This window comes from Botryllus schlosseri, chromosome 3 (genome assembly GCF_051294905.1).
Source record: "Botryllus schlosseri isolate E-star chromosome 3, Bs_hap1, whole genome shotgun sequence".
Lineage (NCBI taxonomy): Eukaryota > Metazoa > Chordata > Ascidiacea > Stolidobranchia > Styelidae > Botryllus > Botryllus schlosseri.
This window is the reverse complement of record NC_137238.1, coordinates 30385264-30407339: the sequence shown is the minus strand read 5'-3', so window position 1 is coordinate 30407339 and position 22076 is coordinate 30385264. Positions and strand designations below refer to the sequence as shown.

Sequence of the window (22076 nt, the reverse complement as noted above, 5' to 3'; positions counted from 1 at the left end):
AGTGACTATATATGATGGACTCTAATCTAATCATTTTAAGCGTAACCAATTCCTCACCAGTGATCAATTTTCTTTTAAGCAGTATGCTGTTGCAATCAGTCTGCATTAATTTGTGTTTGCCAGTAAGTATTCCGAATTGTACACAATTAGCAAAATCTGAATCTTTACTCGTAAGCAATGTTCCCTCTAGGCTGTTGTGCTAAGTGCTGACACGGTCTCTGCGCACAGAAAATCTAAGGTGCGCACAAAAAATCCGAAGTGATGATCTTTTTTTTTTTAGTCGTTACGCACTGTTGTCCAAGGGTCTGCGCAGTGAGATGGTGAGTGTGTGCAGACTCATAAAAAACTAGGGGAAACATTGTTCGTAAGCACGAACTAATGCATATACTTACCACGTTACAAATTTTAATCGATTCGTTACATTGGAAATATAGCCTTGGCCCACGAACCGGTAGTCTGTGAACACTGAACTGTGTATCTCCGATAGGCAAGGCGTATACGTTATGCGTAACATTCATCTTTTGTAAATTATTGTGTGTTGATGACGCCGATGACCCGTTACCAGCATGCCATCAAATAGAGCCTATATTTTAATATAACTAGAATTAATCAAAACTCAGTACCCACGCAGAATACACATGTATTCGCACTCCATACTGTACGGCCTCGCGCCCAAAAACAGGTGTACCCAAAATAATCAGATCATCTAACCCAGTGGTTTTTGTCTCCAGCGCCCTCCAGGGAGCGATTTGGATTTTGAAGGGGGCAGAAACACTCAGGAGCGAAATGGGGGGCGTTGAGCTCAGTGGGGCGGTATGGGGGGCGCTGAAGAAAAATTGCCTCGCAATAGATGGTGTACCAAGGACATACGATTATATAGTAGAACAATAGTTCTATATACCCCTGGGTCCTCATTGCAAACTAACATTCTACAAAATCTGTCAAATCACAACGTTTTTCGTTGCACTCATCGTGAAATATCCACAAACCATGTTTACATGACTGCACTGGTTTATTTTAATTCATGTAAAATGAATTTGGCGTAATTTTGGATTGCCAATTCCGCGTTATAATACTCCCGTCATGCTAGCTACTCAAAGTCGTTTCGGCACCTTCCTATCCTTTCATCGTATGCAGTTTGTGATGTTTTGAAATGATGAACATATTATTAAACTGATACTTATACTGATAGCTCTGGTTATCTTCCACAAAATGTTTTGAACTAGGTATTCTATCCTGCAGCGCACTGCGTGTCGATATCGAAAAGGCACTGTAGGCAACTGTGCAACTTTTGAGAGTGATGCCATATGTCATTAAAGATTTTTTGACGCTTTTAGACCAAAATAATTAACTAATATACTGGTATTTTAAAGCTACAAAATTAAATCATCAGATTATTTCTTCATCGTATCATAAAGGATGATATAGCTTATTGTTGTTACCCCCATTCATGTTAAAGTCAAGAGCACGGTGCAGGACTAAATTGAATGTTAGCTAATCTCTACCACATTCTCAGTAGATTTAGTAGTCATACAAAGCAATAAAACAAAACCCAATATAATTAACTTAGCCGCATTGCCAATCGCAGAGGACAATTCGGGATGTGTATATCAATCTCGAACCAAATTCTATGAGCGCATAGGCCTTACCAGGTGGTTGCTATAACAACCTGGATTTGATCCCGAAAATAGCACATACAATTATACCGGTAATTAGTCGAGTGGACAGTAGTAGGTATGATCGCTCGCGAATCGCCATGGAGTTCTTATGGGTGCGGCGGCACGGTGCCGTGAAAACTCGTGGTGGCACGGTGACCCTTATCTCTTATGGGTGCGGTGGCACGGTGCCATTGTGTCTTATGGCGGGGGTCGCATGGTTACCTTTTCGGGTATAGGCTGCGGCGGCACGGTGTCGTGAAAACTCGTGGTGGCATGGTTACCTTTTCGGGTATAGGCTGCGGTGGCACGGTGCCGCGAAAACTCGTGGTGGCATGGTTACCTTTTCAGTATAGGCGCGGTGACATGGTGACCTTTCGGGTAGAGATGATTTGACTAACGTTGTGGGTATAGGCGGCGGCGGCACGGTGTTGAATATGTATGAGGTATAGTAAATAGTCACGTGATTGACTCTTAGTTAATGTGTATACCTCAAATTATTATATATGACCAATTTGAAGTAATCCCAACGTTTACGGTGAGTGTGGTATAATATATCGTTATTCTTATGGCCGCGGCGGTGATTCGTACTTTCGGGTATAGACTGCGGGCGGCATGTCGTACTTTTAGCAAAAAAGGGTGTGAAATAGTTTGCTAAATCTAGGAATCAGTCGCTTGGTTTACCACGGAGCCGGCGTAGACGGCGTTTCCAATACCAACAATAGCCGCGTTCACATATTAACACTCCAAATAGGTGTGAAATAGTTTGCAAACCCTGCGATCGCTGACAAGATAATGTCTCAGACATACGCGACTTGATGTTACAGGCATATCGATCGCTCACGCGGTGAAATTTTCGTAAGCAGTTTGTCACAGAACTTGATTTCACTCGTAAAGATTTAATAAGTAACGAATAACAGACCGCCAGTGTCGGCAACTTGAATAGCGACAAATTGTCACTTATTTCTACTCTAACCCTAATCCTTTGTGAAGTGTACGCTTATTCAAAAAGGTGTGAAATAATTCTAAAATCCTACGATCGCTCACAAGATAACACCTATAAGACATAACCATCTCTCGTGACTTGTGGTTACATGCATCGCAATCGCTACAATGTAATATGTTGGTATTTTGGTGCAGAACTGGATTTCACGAGTCTGATATAATAAGAATATTACCTATTAAGTAATAAGCACCGAATAACAGAACCGTCGCAGACGGTGACTTGAATATCCAAGATTTGATACTTTTCGCGATCGCTATATGTTTCACGTTGACTTTGGTTGCGTGATGCGAATCATGAGAATATTCAATCAATGTGTCAATTTGTCAACTTGAAATGAAACTCACTACATAAATCAAGTTGATTCGTATTTGAATGTGTTGATCCGGTACAACTCTAATCCTTTGAGAAATCCATTTACTGCGATCAGTTGATTCGAACGTAACTTGAATATTGCTGACTCCAACTTCAGTCGCATCGAATTATTCACACATTCCCCGCTGCTGTTTCACACCTATAGAATCAATACCAACTAACTAAACAAGAATCAAGAATCACAAGTATGCACATACAATAATTGTATTTATTACTGAGAAATCAAACGCTTAACAATAACACGCTACTTAGCATTTGCCAACTCTAGCATTACCAAAAAATTCAGGTATTGTTGATTGAAAATCCTTGAGTCCTTATTATCAAAAATGTTATAGTGCCGCATCCGAATCCATTTGCAGGATGTACTAAAAGTAAATTCAGATAATCCAAAATGAAATATTAGGACTTTGACACAGTCTGAATTGAAATACATTGACAAACATGACTACCAACTTTCACCCAGTCACATTTCGAGATTATACGCACATTGATTCGAAACAAGTAATGAAACATTACAACTATATTCGCGACCTGTCTTTACGTTTGTCAAAGAGAGTTTCAGAAATATTATCACTATGACATCTCAACATTTTAACAGCTTACCATACGCAGAAGAGTGAAATACAAAAACCTTGTCAAGTCAATCCGTTTCTAACTCACCGAACCAAAGCCAAAAGTGTCCATACGAAAAGTATAGACAAGACTACGCGAGTAATCACTACAACCCACAAACATATCAAGTTCGGTTTTAGGCATATACCACCAACTCGTCTTTTTTGTTCAACTGTAAAAGTCGTTACTATGCCGCAAGACAAAGAAATTACTATGTGGTATATTTTGTAAGACAAAAGTAATTACTTCTCGGTGTCGGCGACTTGAGATTAACATAATATATTTGAGTATACGACATTTGAAAGTATGATCAACGTAGTTGCGACTTCATTTCTTACAATCGAACGCTGGTGTTATATTCAAAGTTATCATGCTGTAAACATATGGATTGTCACATCGATTTAACATATGAGATTTTGTAATAATCTATCATGACTTGATTATTAAATTATTCGCGTTAATTAGACCCGGCGTTGTGGTAAAGGTTATTATGACAGCAACAAACTTTTCAGTACCGTTGTTATTAACATATTGAGTTGTAAAACTATACTTGTCTGAAATGTTCATGATTGAAAAATTATTCCACTTTGGTACAAATCATTCTGCGTATTACGGATATCAGAAAATATTTTACAAATGTAATTGTTTCCAGTAACCAAGACTAAAGATGAAACAACAATTTTGTTTGCTGACTAACAACCGGTGCAATACTTTATTGTCGGAATCTGCGACATCGAATTGAAACATACGCACATTACGCAGTACGAAAATATCACTTTGGGCTCCGGGGTGGTGTCATTTAATCTGTGTTAAACTCTGTTCACACTCTCTGTCGAAAATGCGTGAAATGTAAAAACATTACGAGGTCACACTCTAAGACTTTGATCATCAAAAAAGTAAATAGAGGTATCTTTACTGGACGGATTCTATTGAACTGGTCTTGGTTAATACAAAACCCATAACAATAATATCGAAGTATGTGCTACACTGAAATCTACAAAAATGTGTTTGTATTGCTGTTCATAGTAGCGATATCGATTTGAACCTCCAGAATAATTGTCATCATGTAACCAAACTAAGGAAAGTTGTTGTCAATTTGTATGATGTTCACTGAATGCATACTAGAACTAATTGTGTAACGCATACGATCAGAGAAATTGGAAATTTTCCCATCGTCATTCGTCACAATACTCGGCCACTAAAATACGTTACTTGGATGTGATTGAATCGCTGGTAGTTAACTGGATAAATCAAACCCCTAAGAAATTTCACTCACTCATTGGATGTTAAACAGTGTCGCCTAATCGGTGTGGGTCGCTTTTTCTAAATACAAATCATACCTGGCCATCGCTGATAATTAACTCGGTAAATCAAAACCCTAAGAAATTTCACTCACTCGTTGGATATTAAACAGTGTCACCTAATCGGTGTAGATCGTTTTTCTAAATGTAAATCATATAGGTCCAGCAGAAAAAATTTTCACCTACTCGGAAATGAAACCAATGTGTTGGTCTCCATTCGATATCTTGTTTGTGTCAAATACTCTGCAATGAACACATTTGAGTGGTTGAGCTTTACATCATCAAGCTGTCATTTGTAAATCAAGATTTCGGTAAACTTGTAAATGTATCGTTTCACTAACCAACATTTAGTGATTGGTGAACATACCAAACGATACACATCCACCTCGAAATACTCCGTTGATCGTAATTTCCATCATCGTAATAATCGAAGTACATTTGCGTCGAATTCGTAACAACCGACTTTTCTATGGCATGATAAATTTAGTTATACTTAGAAGGTTGGTACATATCGCAAAAAAATAATATACCATTCATATTGATACTGTTACTCCGTGGATCGATATTTTCAAACGAACCGATTTTCAAACGAGTAAAATTTATTACTTGAGTTGTTCCGCTTACTATATTTAAATGTTAACTCATCCATCTTTCAAAACCACAACGAACAACGATAAAAAGTATGCAATCAAACACAACATGTTTTACTTTTGTAGGACACTAATTATTATCTCATTTCATACTAAGTGTATAAGAAAGATATTCATGACACAAGAAAATATTCGATATTCCCATGCTACGAACCTGTACAATGGGGCTTTCAAACTGTTTCGATGTCACAACAACTTTATTGTCTGAATGGTTGTTCATGTATCTTAATAATCAAATAGTTCAACACAGAACTAGTACGAACAGAAACATCAGAGTTGTTTACACAAAAGTTGTATGCGTGCAGTATGCGAATACCATGTGTAAGTCGAGCACAGTTGCGGTATCCATCCAAGTTTAGTTAACACAAATTCATTACAACGGAGCCGTGTAAACTTTCGCGAAAGAAAAGCATACCCACTTCCCGAGGGTTCTGTCAATGTCATAACAATAAACCAGATACTCCAACAACAGAGTACATATGTTTTCTAGTCACGGTCCCTACATCTTTCACAGAAATCAATCTACTTTGCTACCGAAAAGTGCCGAGTCATCACATGATTGTCCTCACAACAACCAGTAGATGGAGCTGTATTAAAATTTTCCTAACCCTTTGCGCACCAGTGACAAATTGTTTAGTGTATCGAGTGGTTGTTCAGCGTCAAGTCTCCATGTTGAATCGTACATTAAAACAGCGCAATTCAATTAAAACCACGAATCTATTTTCATTTCCTCACAAACTGCCACATACAGAAAAATGAATTTTATTTTCCCAAAACATACTTGTAACCAATCGCTTTCATTAAACGCACAACACCATAATAGTATTTACTTTCTACAACATAGACATTCCGATGTAGTCAAGAAATATTTTTATTAATCAAAATCATCGACTTCTGTTTACGGCGTTTGTGTGTGCATGTCATACATGTGTGGGCCCGTATTAAAATGGAAACGACACGACTGAATGTAAGGAGATAAAAGTCTATCGCATAGATTTACATGTGGTCTTCGCTACGGCTTCAAAAAACGAACCATCTCTTTTGCATTGATCGAGACCGAGCAAGTTAGTTAATGGCCATGATTCTGTTTGTCATATGCGAATGATAGGGTTACTGTCAACTCTACATACAACAACCTTCTGGCACTCATAATAGCAATTTCATTCTCCCCCTTCGTAATTGTATATTCACGACAAGTATATTGTACAGCTCGACAGCTACGTTTAACAAGACCAACGACACTGAACCCACGACGTTTACCTATGTAATATTACCACTTTCACTTGACAGTCCATCGTTTACCTGAGTAAACATATCATTTTCCTTTGGAAATCTAATTTTCCCTGGTTAACAAACCTTTTTCACTTGGAAATATATTTTTTCCCCGGGTAACAAACCTTTTTCCTTTGGAAATCTAATTTTCCCTGGTTAACAAACCTTTTTCACCTGGGGATCTATCGTTTCCTAGAGTAACAAACCCCTTTTCCTTTGGAAGACTATTTTCCCCCGGTTAACAAACCATTTTCACTTGTAAATATATTTTTTCCCCTGAGCAACAAACCATTTTCATTGGAAATATATTTTTTCCCTGAATAACAACCCATTTTCACTTGTAAATATATTTTTCCTTCAGCAACAAACCTTTTTCACTTGGAAATATATTTTTCCCTCAGCAACAAACCATTTTCACTTGGCGGTCCGTCGTTTACCTTAGTAAAAACATCATTTTCCTTGGGAGATCTGGTGTTTACCCAGTGCAACAATATATTTTCACTTGGCCATCTATCTTTTCCTAGAGTAACAAAACCACTTTCATTTGGAAATCTGACAAACACACCCACCAACTTGGAATTTGTTGTATTGACGACAGTTTGAAATAGATTACAACGAACAGTGACGTAAATATACACGGACTACCGGTTTCAGAGTATTCCTGCATCAGTCGCATCACATCAATATCATCGGTTAACCACATGAAATAACAATATGCCCTTGTACACCGAAATGCATGTTTTGGAAATTGGACAATAGGTTTCGACATGTCTGTGATGTCCAGGTTCGTGCTTTGGATTTTCCAGAGTCAAAGTGTCTGAATAAAACACCGCCTCGACTTCGGTAAATGTTTGGCACGCAGATAACGGTAGTCGGAAATCGAGGAATTTATGTTTCCATCGGGCTAACAACTCCGGGTTACTTGTGATCTATCTCACACGTGTTTACTATGTTGTGTCGCTCTTTATTGACCAATAGCCTACATACCACACCATTCAGTTTGAAATCGGAAACCCCGAGAAAGTATTAACCGGATCCGGATATCAACTCTGAATCGATAAACCATATTCAAGTAAACATGCCACAACCTGTGTCTCCAGGAAAATAACAAGACATCGCACAAATCAAGTTTACTTCGCGATTATTTGCCCACACAAGTAATCACGTAAACGAGGTGTATGACATTACATCCATCATGGATAACATCGTGTCTAGCATTACAAATATCATGGGTGACAAATTCGTCTTTTCAAGTCTCGTCATGCACCGACTCTGTACATTCAGTGTGGGTATAGATGACTTGGAGATAGACAAACAGACATCTTTGACCGTAACAGGGGCCTTAGCATGAGAATTCGTTACACGGGTGCAACGTCGCAGTCAGACATCTTTAACAGTGATTCCGCGTATGGAAATCTTAAATTCGATTGCGGTTATTGTAATCCGAGTTACTGTGTTTATGTGGTGTGAAGACTAAATTCGCGTTGATCCCCCCTGCAAGAGTGTGATGTCTATTTCACACCTAGAGCAATTATAAAACGCATCTTCGAAACTTTTGATCTAGTTCATCCGCTTGCATTTCGAAACGGACCACCACCACAAGGCAATTGAAAAAACGTTATCGTTACCTGACCATATACACGAACATGGACGGACTACGCGTAACTGTCCATAGATTCCTCTGGCCCCACACCGTGGTTTTACGACACAGACAAGATGCGGCAGTGGAAATATTGAAAATGAAAAACGATACCTTGGTTACATTTGATTTGGAATTTACACCTGATGAACCATACACTCGATTGATACATTGGGATGACGACTCTATCGTCGAGGTTGAGGGAAAAGAAATGTACAGATTTGTTGGGGTCGTGGATATTCAACGAAAATCGGGGTACATGATAGTACATGGTTCGCATATATGACTATGAATGTATCGGTATGCATAATGCTCTGTTCACTGTATCGATATCACCAATGGTATTTGAACGAATAACCATGTTACGGTCAAAGATGTCTGTTTGTCTATCTCCAAGTCATCTATACCCACACTGAATGTACAGAGTCGGTGCATGACGAGACTTGAAAAGACGAATTTGTCACCCATGATATTTGTAATGCTAGACACGATGTTATCCATGATGGATGTAATGTCATACACCTCGTTTACGTGATTACTTGTGTGGGCAAATAATCGCGAAGTAAACTTGATTTGTGCGATGTCTTGTTATTTTCCTGGAGACACAGGTTGTGGCATGTTTACTTGAATATGGTTTATCGATTCAGAGTTGATATCCGGATCCGGTTAATACTTTCTCGGGGTTTCCGATTTCAAACTGAATGGTGTGGTATGTAGGCTATTGGTCAATAAAGAGCGACACAACATAGTAAACACGTGTGAGATAGATCACAAGTAACCCGGAGTTGTTAGCCCGATGGAAACATAAATTCCTCGATTTCCGACTACCGTTATCTGCGTGCCAAACATTTACCGAAGTCGAGGTGGTGTTTTATTCAGACACTTTGACTCTGGAAAATCCAAAGCACGAACCTGGACATCACAGACATGTCGAAACCTATTGTCCAATTTCCAAAACATGCATTTCGGTGTACAAGGGCATATTGTTATTTCATGTGGTTAACCGATGATATTGATGTGATGCGACTGATGCAGGAATACTCTGAAACCGGTAGTCCGTGTATATTTACGTCACTGTTCGTTGTAATCTATTTCAAACTGTCGTCAATACAACAAATTCCAAGTTGGCGGGTGTGTTTGTCAGATTTCCAAATGAAAGTGGTTTTGTTACTCTAGGAAAAGATAGATGGCCAAGTGAAAATATATTGTTGCACTGGGTAAACACCAGATCTCCCAAGGAAAATGATGTTTTTACTAAGGTAAACGACGGACCGCCAAGTGAAAATGGTTTGTTGCTGAGGGAAAAATATATTTCCAAGTGAAAAAGGTTTGTTGCTGAAGGAAAAATATATTTACAAGTGAAAATGGGTTGTTATTCAGGGAAAAAATATATTTCCAATGAAAATGGTTTGTTGCTCAGGGGAAAAAATATATTTACAAGTGAAAATGGTTTGTTAACCGGGGGAAAATAGTCTTCCAAAGGAAAAGGGGTTTGTTACTCTAGGAAACGATAGATCCCCAGGTGAAAAAGGTTTGTTAACCAGGGAAAATAGTCTTCCAAAGGAAAAGGGGTTTGTTACTCTAGGAAACGATAGATCCCCAGGTGAAAAAGGTTTGTTAACCAGGGAAAATTAGATTTCCAAAGGAAAATGATATGTTTACTCAGGTAAACGATGGACTGTCAAGTGAAAGTGGTAATATTACATAGGTAAACGTCGTGGGTTCAGTGTCGTTGGTCTTGTTAAACGTAGCTGTCGAGCTGTACAATATACTTGTCGTGAATATACAATTACGAAGGGGGAGAATGAAATTGCTATTATGAGTGCCAGAAGGTTGTTGTATGTAGAGTTGACAGTAACCCTATCATTCGCATATGACAAACAGAATCATGGCCATTAACTAACTTGCTCGGTCTCGATCAATGCAAAAGAGATGGTTCGTTTTTTGAAGCCGTAGCGAAGACCACATGTAAATCTATGCGATAGACTTTTATCTCCTTACATTCAGTCGTGTCCTTTCCATTTTAATACGGGCCCACACATGTATGACATGCACACACAAACGCCGTAAACAGAAGTCGATGATTTTGATTAATAAAAATATTTCTTGACTACATCGGAATGTCTATGTTGTAGAAAGTAAATACTATTATGGTGTTGTGCGTTTAATGAAAGCGATTGGTTACAAGTATGTTTTGGGAAAATAAAATTCATTTTTCTGTATGTGGCAGTTTGTGAGGAAATGAAAATAGATTCGTGGTTTTAATTGAATTGCGCTGTTTTAATGTACGATTCAACATGGAGACTTGACGCTGAACAACAACTCGATTCACTAAACAATTTGTCACTGGTGTGCAAAGGGTTAGGAAAATTTTAATACAGCTCCATCTACTGGTTGTTGTGAGGACAATCATGTGATGACTCGGCACTTTTCGGTAGCAAAGTAGATTGATTTCTGTGAAAGATGTAGGGACCGTGACTAGAAAACATATGTACTCTGTTGTTGGAGTATCTGGTTTATTGTTATGACATTGACAGAACCCTCGGGAAGTGGGTATGCTTTTCTTTCGCGAAAGTTTACACGGCTCCGTTGTAATGAATTTGTGTTAACTAAACTTGGATGGATACCGCAACTGTGCTCGACTTACACATGGTATTCGCATACTGCACGCATACAACTTTTGTGTAAACAACTCTGATGTTTCTGTTCGTACTAGTTCTGTGTTGAACTATTTGATTATTAAGATACATGAACAACCATTCAGACAATAAAGTTGTTGTGACATCGAAACAGTTTGAAAGCCCCATTGTACAGGTTCGTAGCATGGGAATATCGAATATTTTCTTGTGTCATGAATATCTTTCTTATACACTTAGTATGAAATGAGATAATAATTAGTGTCCTACAAAAGTAAAACATGTTGTGTTTGATTGCATACTTTTTATCGTTGTTCGTTGTGGTTTTGAAAGATGGATGAGTTAACATTTAAATATAGTAAGCGGAACAACTCAAGTAATAAATTTTACTCGTTTGAAAATCGGTTCGTTTGAAAATATCGATCCACGGAGTAACAGTATCAATATGAATGGTATATTATTTTTTTGCGATATGTACCAACCTTCTAAGTATAACTAAATTTATCATGCCATAGAAAAGTCGGTTGTTACGATTTCGACGCAAATGTACTTCGATTATTACGATGATGGAAATTACGATCAACGGAGTATTTCGAGGTGGATGTGTATCGTTTGGTATGTTCACCAATCACTAAATGTTGGTTAGTGAAACGATACATTTACAAGTTTACCGAAATCTTGATTTACAAATGACAGCTTGATGATGTAAAGCTCAACCACTCAAATGTGTTCATTGCAGAGTATTTGACACAAACAAGATATCGAATGGAGACCAACACATTGGTTTCATTTCCGGGTAGGTGAAAATTTTTTCTGCTGGACCTATATGATTTACATTTAGAAAAACGATCTACACCGATTAGGTGACACTGTTTAATATCCAACGAGTGAGTGAAATTTCTTAGGGTTTTGATTTACCGAGTTAATTATCAGCGATGGCCAGGTATGATTTGTATTTAGAAAAAGCGACCCACACCGATTAGGCGACACTATTTAACATCCAATGAGTGAGTGAAATTTCTTAGGGGTTTGATTTATCCAGTTAACTACCAGCGATTCAATCACATCCAAGTAACGTATTTTAGTGGCCGAGTATTGTGACGAATGACGATGGGAAAATTTCCAATTTCTCTGATCGTATGCGTTACACAATTAGTTCTAGTATGCATTCAGTGAACATCATACAAATTGACAACAACTTTCCTTAGTTTGGTTACATGATGACAATTATTCTGGAGGTTCAAATCGATATCGCTACTATGAACAGCAATACAAACACATTTTTGTAGATTTCAGTGTAGCACATACTTCGATATTATTGTTATGGGTTTTGTATTAACCAAGACCAGTTCAATAGAATCCGTCCAGTAAAGATACCTCTATTTACTTTTTTGATGATCAAAGTCTTAGAGTGTGACCTCGTAATGTTTTTACATTTCACGCATTTTCGACAGAGAGTGTGAACAGAGTTTAACACAGATTAAATGACACCACCCCGGAGCCCAAAGTGATATTTTCGTACTGCGTAATGTGCGTATGTTTCAATTCGATGTCGCAGATTCCGACAATAAAGTATTGCACCGGTTGTTAGTCAGCAAACAAAATTGTTGTTTCATCTTTAGTCTTGGTTACTGGAAACAATTACATTTGTAAAATATTTTCTGATATCCGTAATACGCAGAATGATTTGTACCAAAGTGGAATAATTTTTCAATCATGAACATTTCAGACAAGTATAGTTTTACAACTCAATATGTTAATAACAACGGTACTGAAAAGTTTGTTGCTGTCATAATAACCTTTACCACAACGCCGGGTCTAATTAACGCGAATAATTTAATAATCAAGTCATGATAGATTATTACAAAATCTCATATGTTAAATCGATGTGACAATCCATATGTTTACAGCATGATAACTTTGAATATAACACCAGCGTTCGATTGTAAGAAATGAAGTCGCAACTACGTTGATCATACTTTCAAATGTCGTATACTCAAATATATTATGTTAATCTCAAGTCGCCGACACCGAGAAGTAATTACTTTTGTCTTACAAAATATACCACATAGTAATTTCTTTGTCTTGCGGCATAGTAACGACTTTTACAGTTGAACAAAAAAGACGAGTTGGTGGTATATGCCTAAAACCGAACTTGATATGTTTGTGGGTTGTAGTGATTACTCGCGTAGTCTTGTCTATACTTTTCGTATGGACACTTTTGGCTTTGGTTCGGTGAGTTAGAAACGGATTGACTTGACAAGGTTTTTGTATTTCACTCTTCTGCGTATGGTAAGCTGTTAAAATGTTGAGATGTCATAGTGATAATATTTCTGAAACTCTCTTTGACAAACGTAAAGACAGGTCGCGAATATAGTTGTAATGTTTCATTACTTGTTTCGAATCAATGTGCGTATAATCTCGAAATGTGACTGGGTGAAAGTTGGTAGTCATGTTTGTCAATGTATTTCAATTCAGACTGTGTCAAAGTCCTAATATTTCATTTTGGATTATCTGAATTTACTTTTAGTACATCCTGCAAATGGATTCGGATGCGGCACTATAACATTTTTGATAATAAGGACTCAAGGATTTTCAATCAACAATACCTGAATTTTTTGGTAATGCTAGAGTTGGCAAATGCTAAGTAGCGTGTTATTGTTAAGCGTTTGATTTCTCAGTAATAAATACAATTATTGTATGTGCATACTTGTGATTCTTGATTCTTGTTTAGTTAGTTGGTATTGATTCTATAGGTGTGAAACAGCAGCGGGGAATGTGTGAATAATTCGATGCGACTGAAGTTGGAGTCAGCAATATTCAAGTTACGTCCGAATCAACTGATCGCAGTAAATGGATTTCTCAAAGGATTAGAGTTGTACCGGATCAACACATTCAAATACGAATCAACTTGATTTATGTAGTGAGTTTCATTTCAAGTTGACAAATTGACACATTGATTGAATATTCTCATGATTCGCATCACGCAACCAAAGTCAACGTGAAACATATAGCGATCGCGAAAAGTATCAAATCTTGGATATTCAAGTCACCGTCTGCGACGGTTCTGTTATTCGGTGCTTATTACTTAATAGGTAATATTCTTATTATATCAGACTCGTGAAATCCAGTTCTGCACCAAAATACCAACATATTACATTGTAGCGATTGCGATGCATGTAACCACAAGTCACGAGAGATGGTTATGTCTTATAGGTGTTATCTTGTGAGCGATCGTAGGATTTTAGAATTATTTCACACCTTTTTGAATAAGCGTACACTTCACAAAGGATTAGGGTTAGAGTAGAAATAAGTGACAATTTGTCGCTATTCAAGTTGCCGACACTGGCGGTCTGTTATTCGTTACTTATTAAATCTTTACGAGTGAAATCAAGTTCTGTGACAAACTGCTTACGAAAATTTCACCGCGTGAGCGATCGATATGCCTGTAACATCAAGTCGCGTATGTCTGAGACATTATCTTGTCAGCGAACGCAGGGTTTGCAAACTATTTCACACCTATTTGGAGTGTTAATATGTGAACGCGGCTATTGTTGGTATTGGAAACGCCGTCTACGCCGGCTCCGTGGTAAACCAAGCGACTGATTCCTAGATTTAGCAAACTATTTCACACCCTTTTTTGCTAAAAGTACGACATGCCGCCCGCAGTCTATACCCGAAAGTACGAATCACCGCCGCGGCCATAAGAATAACGATATATTATACCACACTCACCGTAAACGTTGGGATTACTTCAAATTGGTCATATATAATAATTTGAGGTATACACATTAACTAAGAGTCAATCACGTGACTATTTACTATACCTCATACATATTCAACACCGTGCCGCCGCCGCCTATACCCACAACGTTAGTCAAATCATCTCTACCCGAAAGGTCACCATGTCACCGCGCCTATACTGAAAAGGTAACCATGCCACCACGAGTTTTCGCGGCACCGTGCCACCGCAGCCTATACCCGAAAAGGTAACCATGCCACCACGAGTTTTCACGACACCGTGCCGCCGCAGCCTATACCCGAAAAGGTAACCATGCGACCCCCGCCATAAGACACAATGGCACCGTGCCACCGCACCCATAAGAGATAAGGGTCACCGTGCCACCACGAGTTTTCACGGCACCGTGCCGCCGCACCCATAAGAACCCCATGGCGATTCGCGAGCGATCATACCTACTACTGTGGACTAATAGTGAAGTCCCAACCCTAAACCGGAATTCGACCCCATACCCATTGATTTTACTACAGTTCTTAAGATAAGGGGGGGGGCGCCTGACTCGAGCAATTTTTGAAAAGGGAGCGCTGGAGAAAAAAGGTCAAGAACCACTGATCCAACCAATGACGAAAAAACAATGCAATTACCGGGCGGCTAATAATAACCAATTTCCGGGAGTCACACTTTGAATAAAACTGAACTATTTCGTCTTACTGCTCATCTTAATACCTGCATGGTGTAAGTTTACTAACCGCCTTAGCGAAAATGGTAAATTATGCAAAAACGGTTAGTAACAACTGTCCTACAGTCTTTTTAGGGCGTCGTCAAATTGTTTCAAAGGTTAAGCAACGCCGCTTTAAAGGAACATTCTGACAAAATCCCCCTGATTCCTAATTTCTTGTTGTGATTGTCTTGCAAGCGCACTGCTGCAATCCCATCGAACAGAAGTATGCTATCTACATGTTTCGAAATATCTGCATATCACATATCCGGGCACACGCAAACGTCGCAAACACGCACATTGCGCAAACATACTCACGGGCCGGGGTACATAAGTGGGAATACGCCCGGAAACCACTGCGATTTCTTGCCACTATACAGCCCCCTTTTCGCTTTTCAGGTGACGACTGCGCCGCGAGAAATGTTGCCATCGACCTCACATTTCTGATCGACGGAAGCAGTTCAATTGGTGAAGCAAACTTTACTCGAGTAAAAGAATGGATATTAACCGCTGTGAATCGATTCAAACCGTCAGAAAGACTCGCTGAGAATAGACTGCAAGTCACAGTGGTTCAGTATTCTGAAGGATTCGCAGCCCAGCTTGATTCGCAACTAGTACAAAATTCATCGGACGAAATCAGAGCCAGCGTCATTGGTATTATTCAAATGAAAGAAGGAACGAAGACTTACGGCGGCCTGAGCTACGTCACAGACCGACTTCATCCTGGTGAAGCAGCGTATAAAGTTTTGATTACGATGACTGATGGGGGAGAAAACGACGATCAAAATACAACTGCGGTCGAGATCGCTAAAGGGTATTTCGACCTCATGGCAGGCGTTGGAATTGGAAAATACATCGAGTGGGGTGATTTGCTGAATGATCTGACGAAAGGAGTGGGGCCCTTCATGATAGACGATTTTATCACCTTGGATAACATTACCGGAAACATCACAAATGCAGTCAAACCAGGTAGCAGCTTGGATAAGTGTACCCACTGGAACACGTTAACGCACGAATTAGGATGAACCTTATTGAGGTTTTGAGATTCGCACACCCAGAGTTTATGAGTAATTGAAACCTAACCGTATTATAAACTATGACCAGACGCAGTCAATTCCTTTCCACGTGAAAGCGGCTTCATTGTGCGCTGCAGCCCGTCGTCTAATGAAACCGTGCACGATAGGGACAGCTAGTGCTGTGGAGCACGAAAATGTTAATTTCTATTGGACATACTTTATGATACTGTCGTGAAAAGTCTGGGTATGATTGATTTCATGACCCGTTTGACATGCCCCCGATATTCGGGGCTCAAATTTCGCCACTAATGCACTACCGCCAATCCAATGAAATTGGGAATTATGACCGACCATAATGATTCATTCATGTAGGTTTGTACACTGACGGTCTGGCTTAGATAATTTCACGCACCAAACTTTATACGTCGATGAACTGACCCCTCGAATAGGTTACCAATGCGTTTCGGCGTTTATCCGAGTGTTTTGAATCGACTATCATCAGAAGAGGATAACTATACATTAGCACAAGGCTTGTCAGAACTGGTGTCACTACCCTAATTGAGATCGCGAAGCATTGCGATATCTTATGATATTATCACAATAAATAGTATTAGCCTATACGCTATACCCGCGTAATAAATCGTTTTCTAGGCCGGTTTCGCCGTCACCAAGCTGTTATAACGTGTCACGGATGGTTTGACCATTCCTATCGCTAGGACATTGATATTATTTTAAGTGTACTATACGTACAAGTGTAATATACGTATACTATACTTTAGCTACTATGGTTTTGGCATCACAATAGCGGGTGTCTCCTAACATTTTACGTTGCTGTAAGATTCCATATGCTAGCATTAGTATTGCGCCTTAAGGCTGGGCGAACTATGGCGAATGATTTTCATCCGGCAGGATAATTTATTAGGTATAGGGTATATATTTATTTTCCCATCTTTCTGAAAAAGGCTGAATGAATGAAAATATAAAAATCAAATGATTTTCAAAGCTTCATTTACGAAGGGTTTAGTCACTCCCATTTATCAACTTGACACTTCAACTTTATAATAATCCCTGGAACCCCATTCTATCGATATCGGCAACAGATGATCAGAATGAGTAGGGCGATTATTTTTGGCATGTCAGAAAATCACAATTATGTCAAAATTGTGGCGTTAGGTCAAAAATTTGTCAAAACTGTTTACAAAGTCAATTTATTTGGCAAACTGCATCCGGCCCACGACGTGATTTTGAGCGGCTCGCAGAGAATTTCCGGCGGTACATGATAATGCGGCCCGCGGCCAAAGTGTCACGCATTCCTTCACTACTTGATTATTACGTCAAATGATAGTGACTGTAGGTTTATTATTTAGCGCGTGTGTGTGATTGAAGTGCGAAAGTGGAGCTTACGCGTAAGTTCGTCAAGACGAAAAGGATTTCATTACTGGCATTTACGCATGCACTCAATCGTACTGAATTGATATCTTGGTAAATTTGGAAATATCCCAAGCCCGCATTCGTATATAAATTATACCAGGGTCCCGCAACATACGGCACCGCCGTCACAGTCTGCCGCAATTCCACACTAATTGTTCACTACGTCAAATTATAGTGACTGTAAATTATTTACTATTTTTTCGGACACAAATAATGGTGATTTTTAGATATTTTCTAGTTCTTTGTTTTCTTTGTTCGTGACAAGCAGCCAGAGCTCAAAGAACCTGTTCACAACTTTGATCGACCACAGATGTCCCATTGATTTAATATCTATTGAAATACATCACATCAATAAATTAATTGAATACTATTTTGGTATATCTATTAGGGATGGTGTGAACGCGAGGTTCACGTTCGCGTTCTGTGTGTGAACCTCGGAAATTTAGAGGTTCGCGTTCACAACAGAACCTTGGTAGGTTCCGCACTGTGAACCTTTTTCATACATAACAATTTTCACTTCATTATAACATCGTTGGTTTAAATTTATTGCATTTCAACTGCAGGCCACTCCATTCATGGCGCTGGCAGCATAAAATAATCAACACTAAACGAGCATGCACCTTGACAATCTCAAAAGTTTCACTTGCTTTGTTGCAAAAGTTTGCTCGAAAGATCCAGCTTTCCGAATATTTAGTGACTCTCTGCTGCGAGCTTGGCCCGCAATCACAAAACATCACGAGCGAAATAAGCTATGTAGTCATTGAATGATGCTTATTCGACCAATCAATGAGATTGATATCGTTTTCTGATGTAAAAAATCTAGCAGGCGCATGGGGTCAATCTTGACTTCATGTTTACTGTATCATTAAAACCAAATCGGTGCAATTGAGGTGTTGGCTATACTGCTGTATATCTTTCAGTACAACATCCATTGTAGTAAAATATTTATTCAACTCGAAGACTTTTCGGGTGCCTCTTTTCAAGAGTTAACGGCACACTAAAGGGATTTAAACAGAATGAAAAGCAAAACCAAAAAGGTCGAAAAAATACCAAAGTACCTTTAATGCGATAGATAACAGGCAGTATGTTCTTTGTGGTGGCATAAAAGGTACATATTTGAACTTTGACATAGTATTTATGTTGTGAGGCCATAATGAGTGATACTCGAACACTCGACTCGTAGCATAACGCGTGATTCAGAATCAATCACTCAGGTACTCGATTTTGCGCAGCCTGACTTATCCTGGACACAGCATGTCTCTTGTTACCCTCACTCTGGGGTAAGTTGAGACGTTTCACCAACGGTTTTTGAAGATCCAGAAATCCGGGAGTATGTTGTTCAATACTCAAAAACTAAAAACTCGAAACATACATATGAATAGCCAGATCACAGGCTTTCCATCTGTACCAAAACAGATGCTCAGAAAATGGAATCCATTCTCCAAGATTCGTCTAAGTTCATTAACCTTGGTCCAGCTGATACTAACGACAACACACGAAAGCTCGAAATGAAGCTGCAACGTCGCCTTCTCAAATTGAAAAAGGATGGACTCCTTCCTGTCAATCTGTACGAGTCTTTACGTCCTTCGGGTTCGCAGCGGCCGCGTATGTATGGTTTACCTAAAACACATAAACATGACGTGCCCTTGCGTCCCATACTGTCTATGTGTGGATCGGCGCAGCATAATTTGGCCAAGTGGCTTAACACCGTCATTGAGCCAGTTCGATCCTTGTATACACCCCATTGTCTTCGTGACTCTTTCACATTTGTGGATAAATTGAAGTGCGCTGAATTAAATTCTTCCAATGTATTTCTTAGCTCTTTCGATGTGAAAAGTCTTTTTACCAATGTGCCACTGTCGGAAACTTTCGAAATTTGTGCAGATGCGCTTTATAGTAGCTCCCTTGAACCTCCTATAGTACCACGTGAAATATTTCTGGAATTGTTGCGAACTGCTACAAGCTGTGTTAAATTCAGCTTTAACGACGTGATGTTTATGCAAATCGAGGGCATTGCCATGGGATCACCTTTGGGCCCAAGTCTGGCAGATATATTTGTGGGGTACCATGAAAAGAAAATGTTTGAAAGCGTCCCAAAACCTCTCCTTTATTATAGATATGTCGATGACACCTTTGTTGCTTTCAATAATGAGCGAGAGTGTAATACGTTTTTAAAAAAATTGAATTGTCTCCACCCAGCTCTACAATTTACTGTGGAGAAAGAAACTGATTCAGCACTTCCATTTTTAGACGTGTTGGTTGAGAGATCTGGAAATATGTTTTTGACGTCATTGTATAGAAAACCGACGTTCACTGGCCATTATATCCGTTGGGATTCTTTCTGCCCGAAGCGGCGAAAACTCAACCTAATATCATCTCTGGTTTATCGGGCCTTGCGTATCTGTTCGCCAGAAAAATTGCCACGTGAATTGGATGAGATCCATTCTATCCTATCAAAAAATGGCTATCCTGAGCATATATTGAAATGCTCCTTCGCAAGAGTGTTAAAACGTTCGGATTAACCTCCCAATTATGGACCGGAAAAATGCCCGGCATTTTTACATCTACCTTGGCTAGGCAATGTGTCGAATCGGTTTGAAAAGTTGATCAAATCGGCCGTGCACCGTTGTTATTATAGTGTAAATGCGCATGTGGTGTATACAACCAAACCACTTCTGCCAAACTTCCGAAAGGATGTACTTCCTGCTTTAAATGCAAGTAACGTCGTCTACGAATTTAAGTGCCACTGTGATAGTAGGTATGTGGGACGTACATCACAAAGATTGTTTGAACGGATAACGCAACACATTCCCAAATTGATTCGCTCAAAAACTTGCGCAAATGACCGTACGGAGTTCGCACGACAATGCAAATCAGCCGCCAAAACCGACTGTTACGACGATTACCAAGCATACGCTTCGGCAATTGGCCAACATTTAAGTGAGAACCCTTCTTGTGCTCAAAACTATAATGACCAAATGTTTACAGTCATTGCGCGAGGCAGATCCTTGTTTCATTTGAAAGTCCTAGAATCAACAATCATCCAATTGACCAAGCCTATTTTATGTAGACAAAAAGATTTTCTGTATAACTTACAATTTTCCCATTAGTGCGTTCTAATTCGTGTTTGTTATTGTTTGGTTTCAAAATGCTATGTTACTAGTATCGTACTCTTCAAGTTTGTTATTGTTGCCATCGTTACATTGCGGACTTCATGGTATGTAATTTCTGATTGTTGCGTCATACTTCGCCTTTTTGGTTTTGCTTTTCATTCTGTTTAAATCAGTGATTCCCAAGTGCGGCCCCGAGGGCCGCATGCGGCCCCCAGATAGCCTTCTTGCGGCCCCCAAAATATATTAGGAAATCGATTTATGACAAAAATTAAAATTTATATTTTTAAAATACTCTTGCTTTGCTTGGCCTCTGTAGCTTTTAATTATAGAATTCCAGGAAAGTTGTGAGTATAGACTGCTAACGTTACGTCACTGCTGTTGCAATGCAATGTGCCCTAACTTTCCAGTTGAACGAGCAGTAGCTATCGATATAAATAGGTATTGATAAAAGCGGAGGAAAATCCTGAAAAAATGGTAAATTTTTCCCACTTCGTGGTCGCTTGACTAAATAAGAAGAAGAAGCTCAACTCCTGGAAAATACAGTTTTTCTTTCACATTAACAGGTGGTTGACTGAAAAAAGGTCAACTTCCGGTCCAGCTCCCGAAATAGCCGCCGTAGCGTTCCTACAGTGCTGACTTAATGTATATCAGTCGAATTTGGCCCTAATTGTAACCAGAATTCTCTAAAAAGAAGACAAAATCTTAAAAAAGAAAACATTTGTGGGTCCTCCGAGGACACTTTTAAAAAAATCAAAAAAGAGGACAAACCATCTTAAAAGATGTCGTATCGTAACCCTATGATAACCAGATGTGCAACACGTGACTCACGGTTGAATACGCCGAGATGAATACTGCTTAGCCGCCTAAAAGCAGCATAATTGGTAGTCCTATAGTCAGGGCCCCCAAACCCCCCAAT

General features: G+C 39.2%; 2 protein-coding genes across 2 annotated transcripts in view; both read left to right on the top strand.

The window, feature by feature from the left end:
• Window positions 1-22076, top strand: part of LOC145435014 (uncharacterized) — a 281315-nt gene that overhangs the window by 167567 nt on the left and 91672 nt on the right. The gene's annotated exons all lie outside the window — the stretch shown is intronic.
• LOC145435036 (uncharacterized) overlaps window positions 1-22076 on the top strand; it is a 131157-nt gene that overhangs the window by 40328 nt on the left and 68753 nt on the right. The window contains exon 2 of the mRNA XM_080312317.1: window positions 16000-16569. Coding sequence (XP_080168443.1) covers window positions 16000-16569 — 570 coding nt within the window. The remainder of the gene's footprint in view (window positions 1-15999; window positions 16570-22076) is intronic.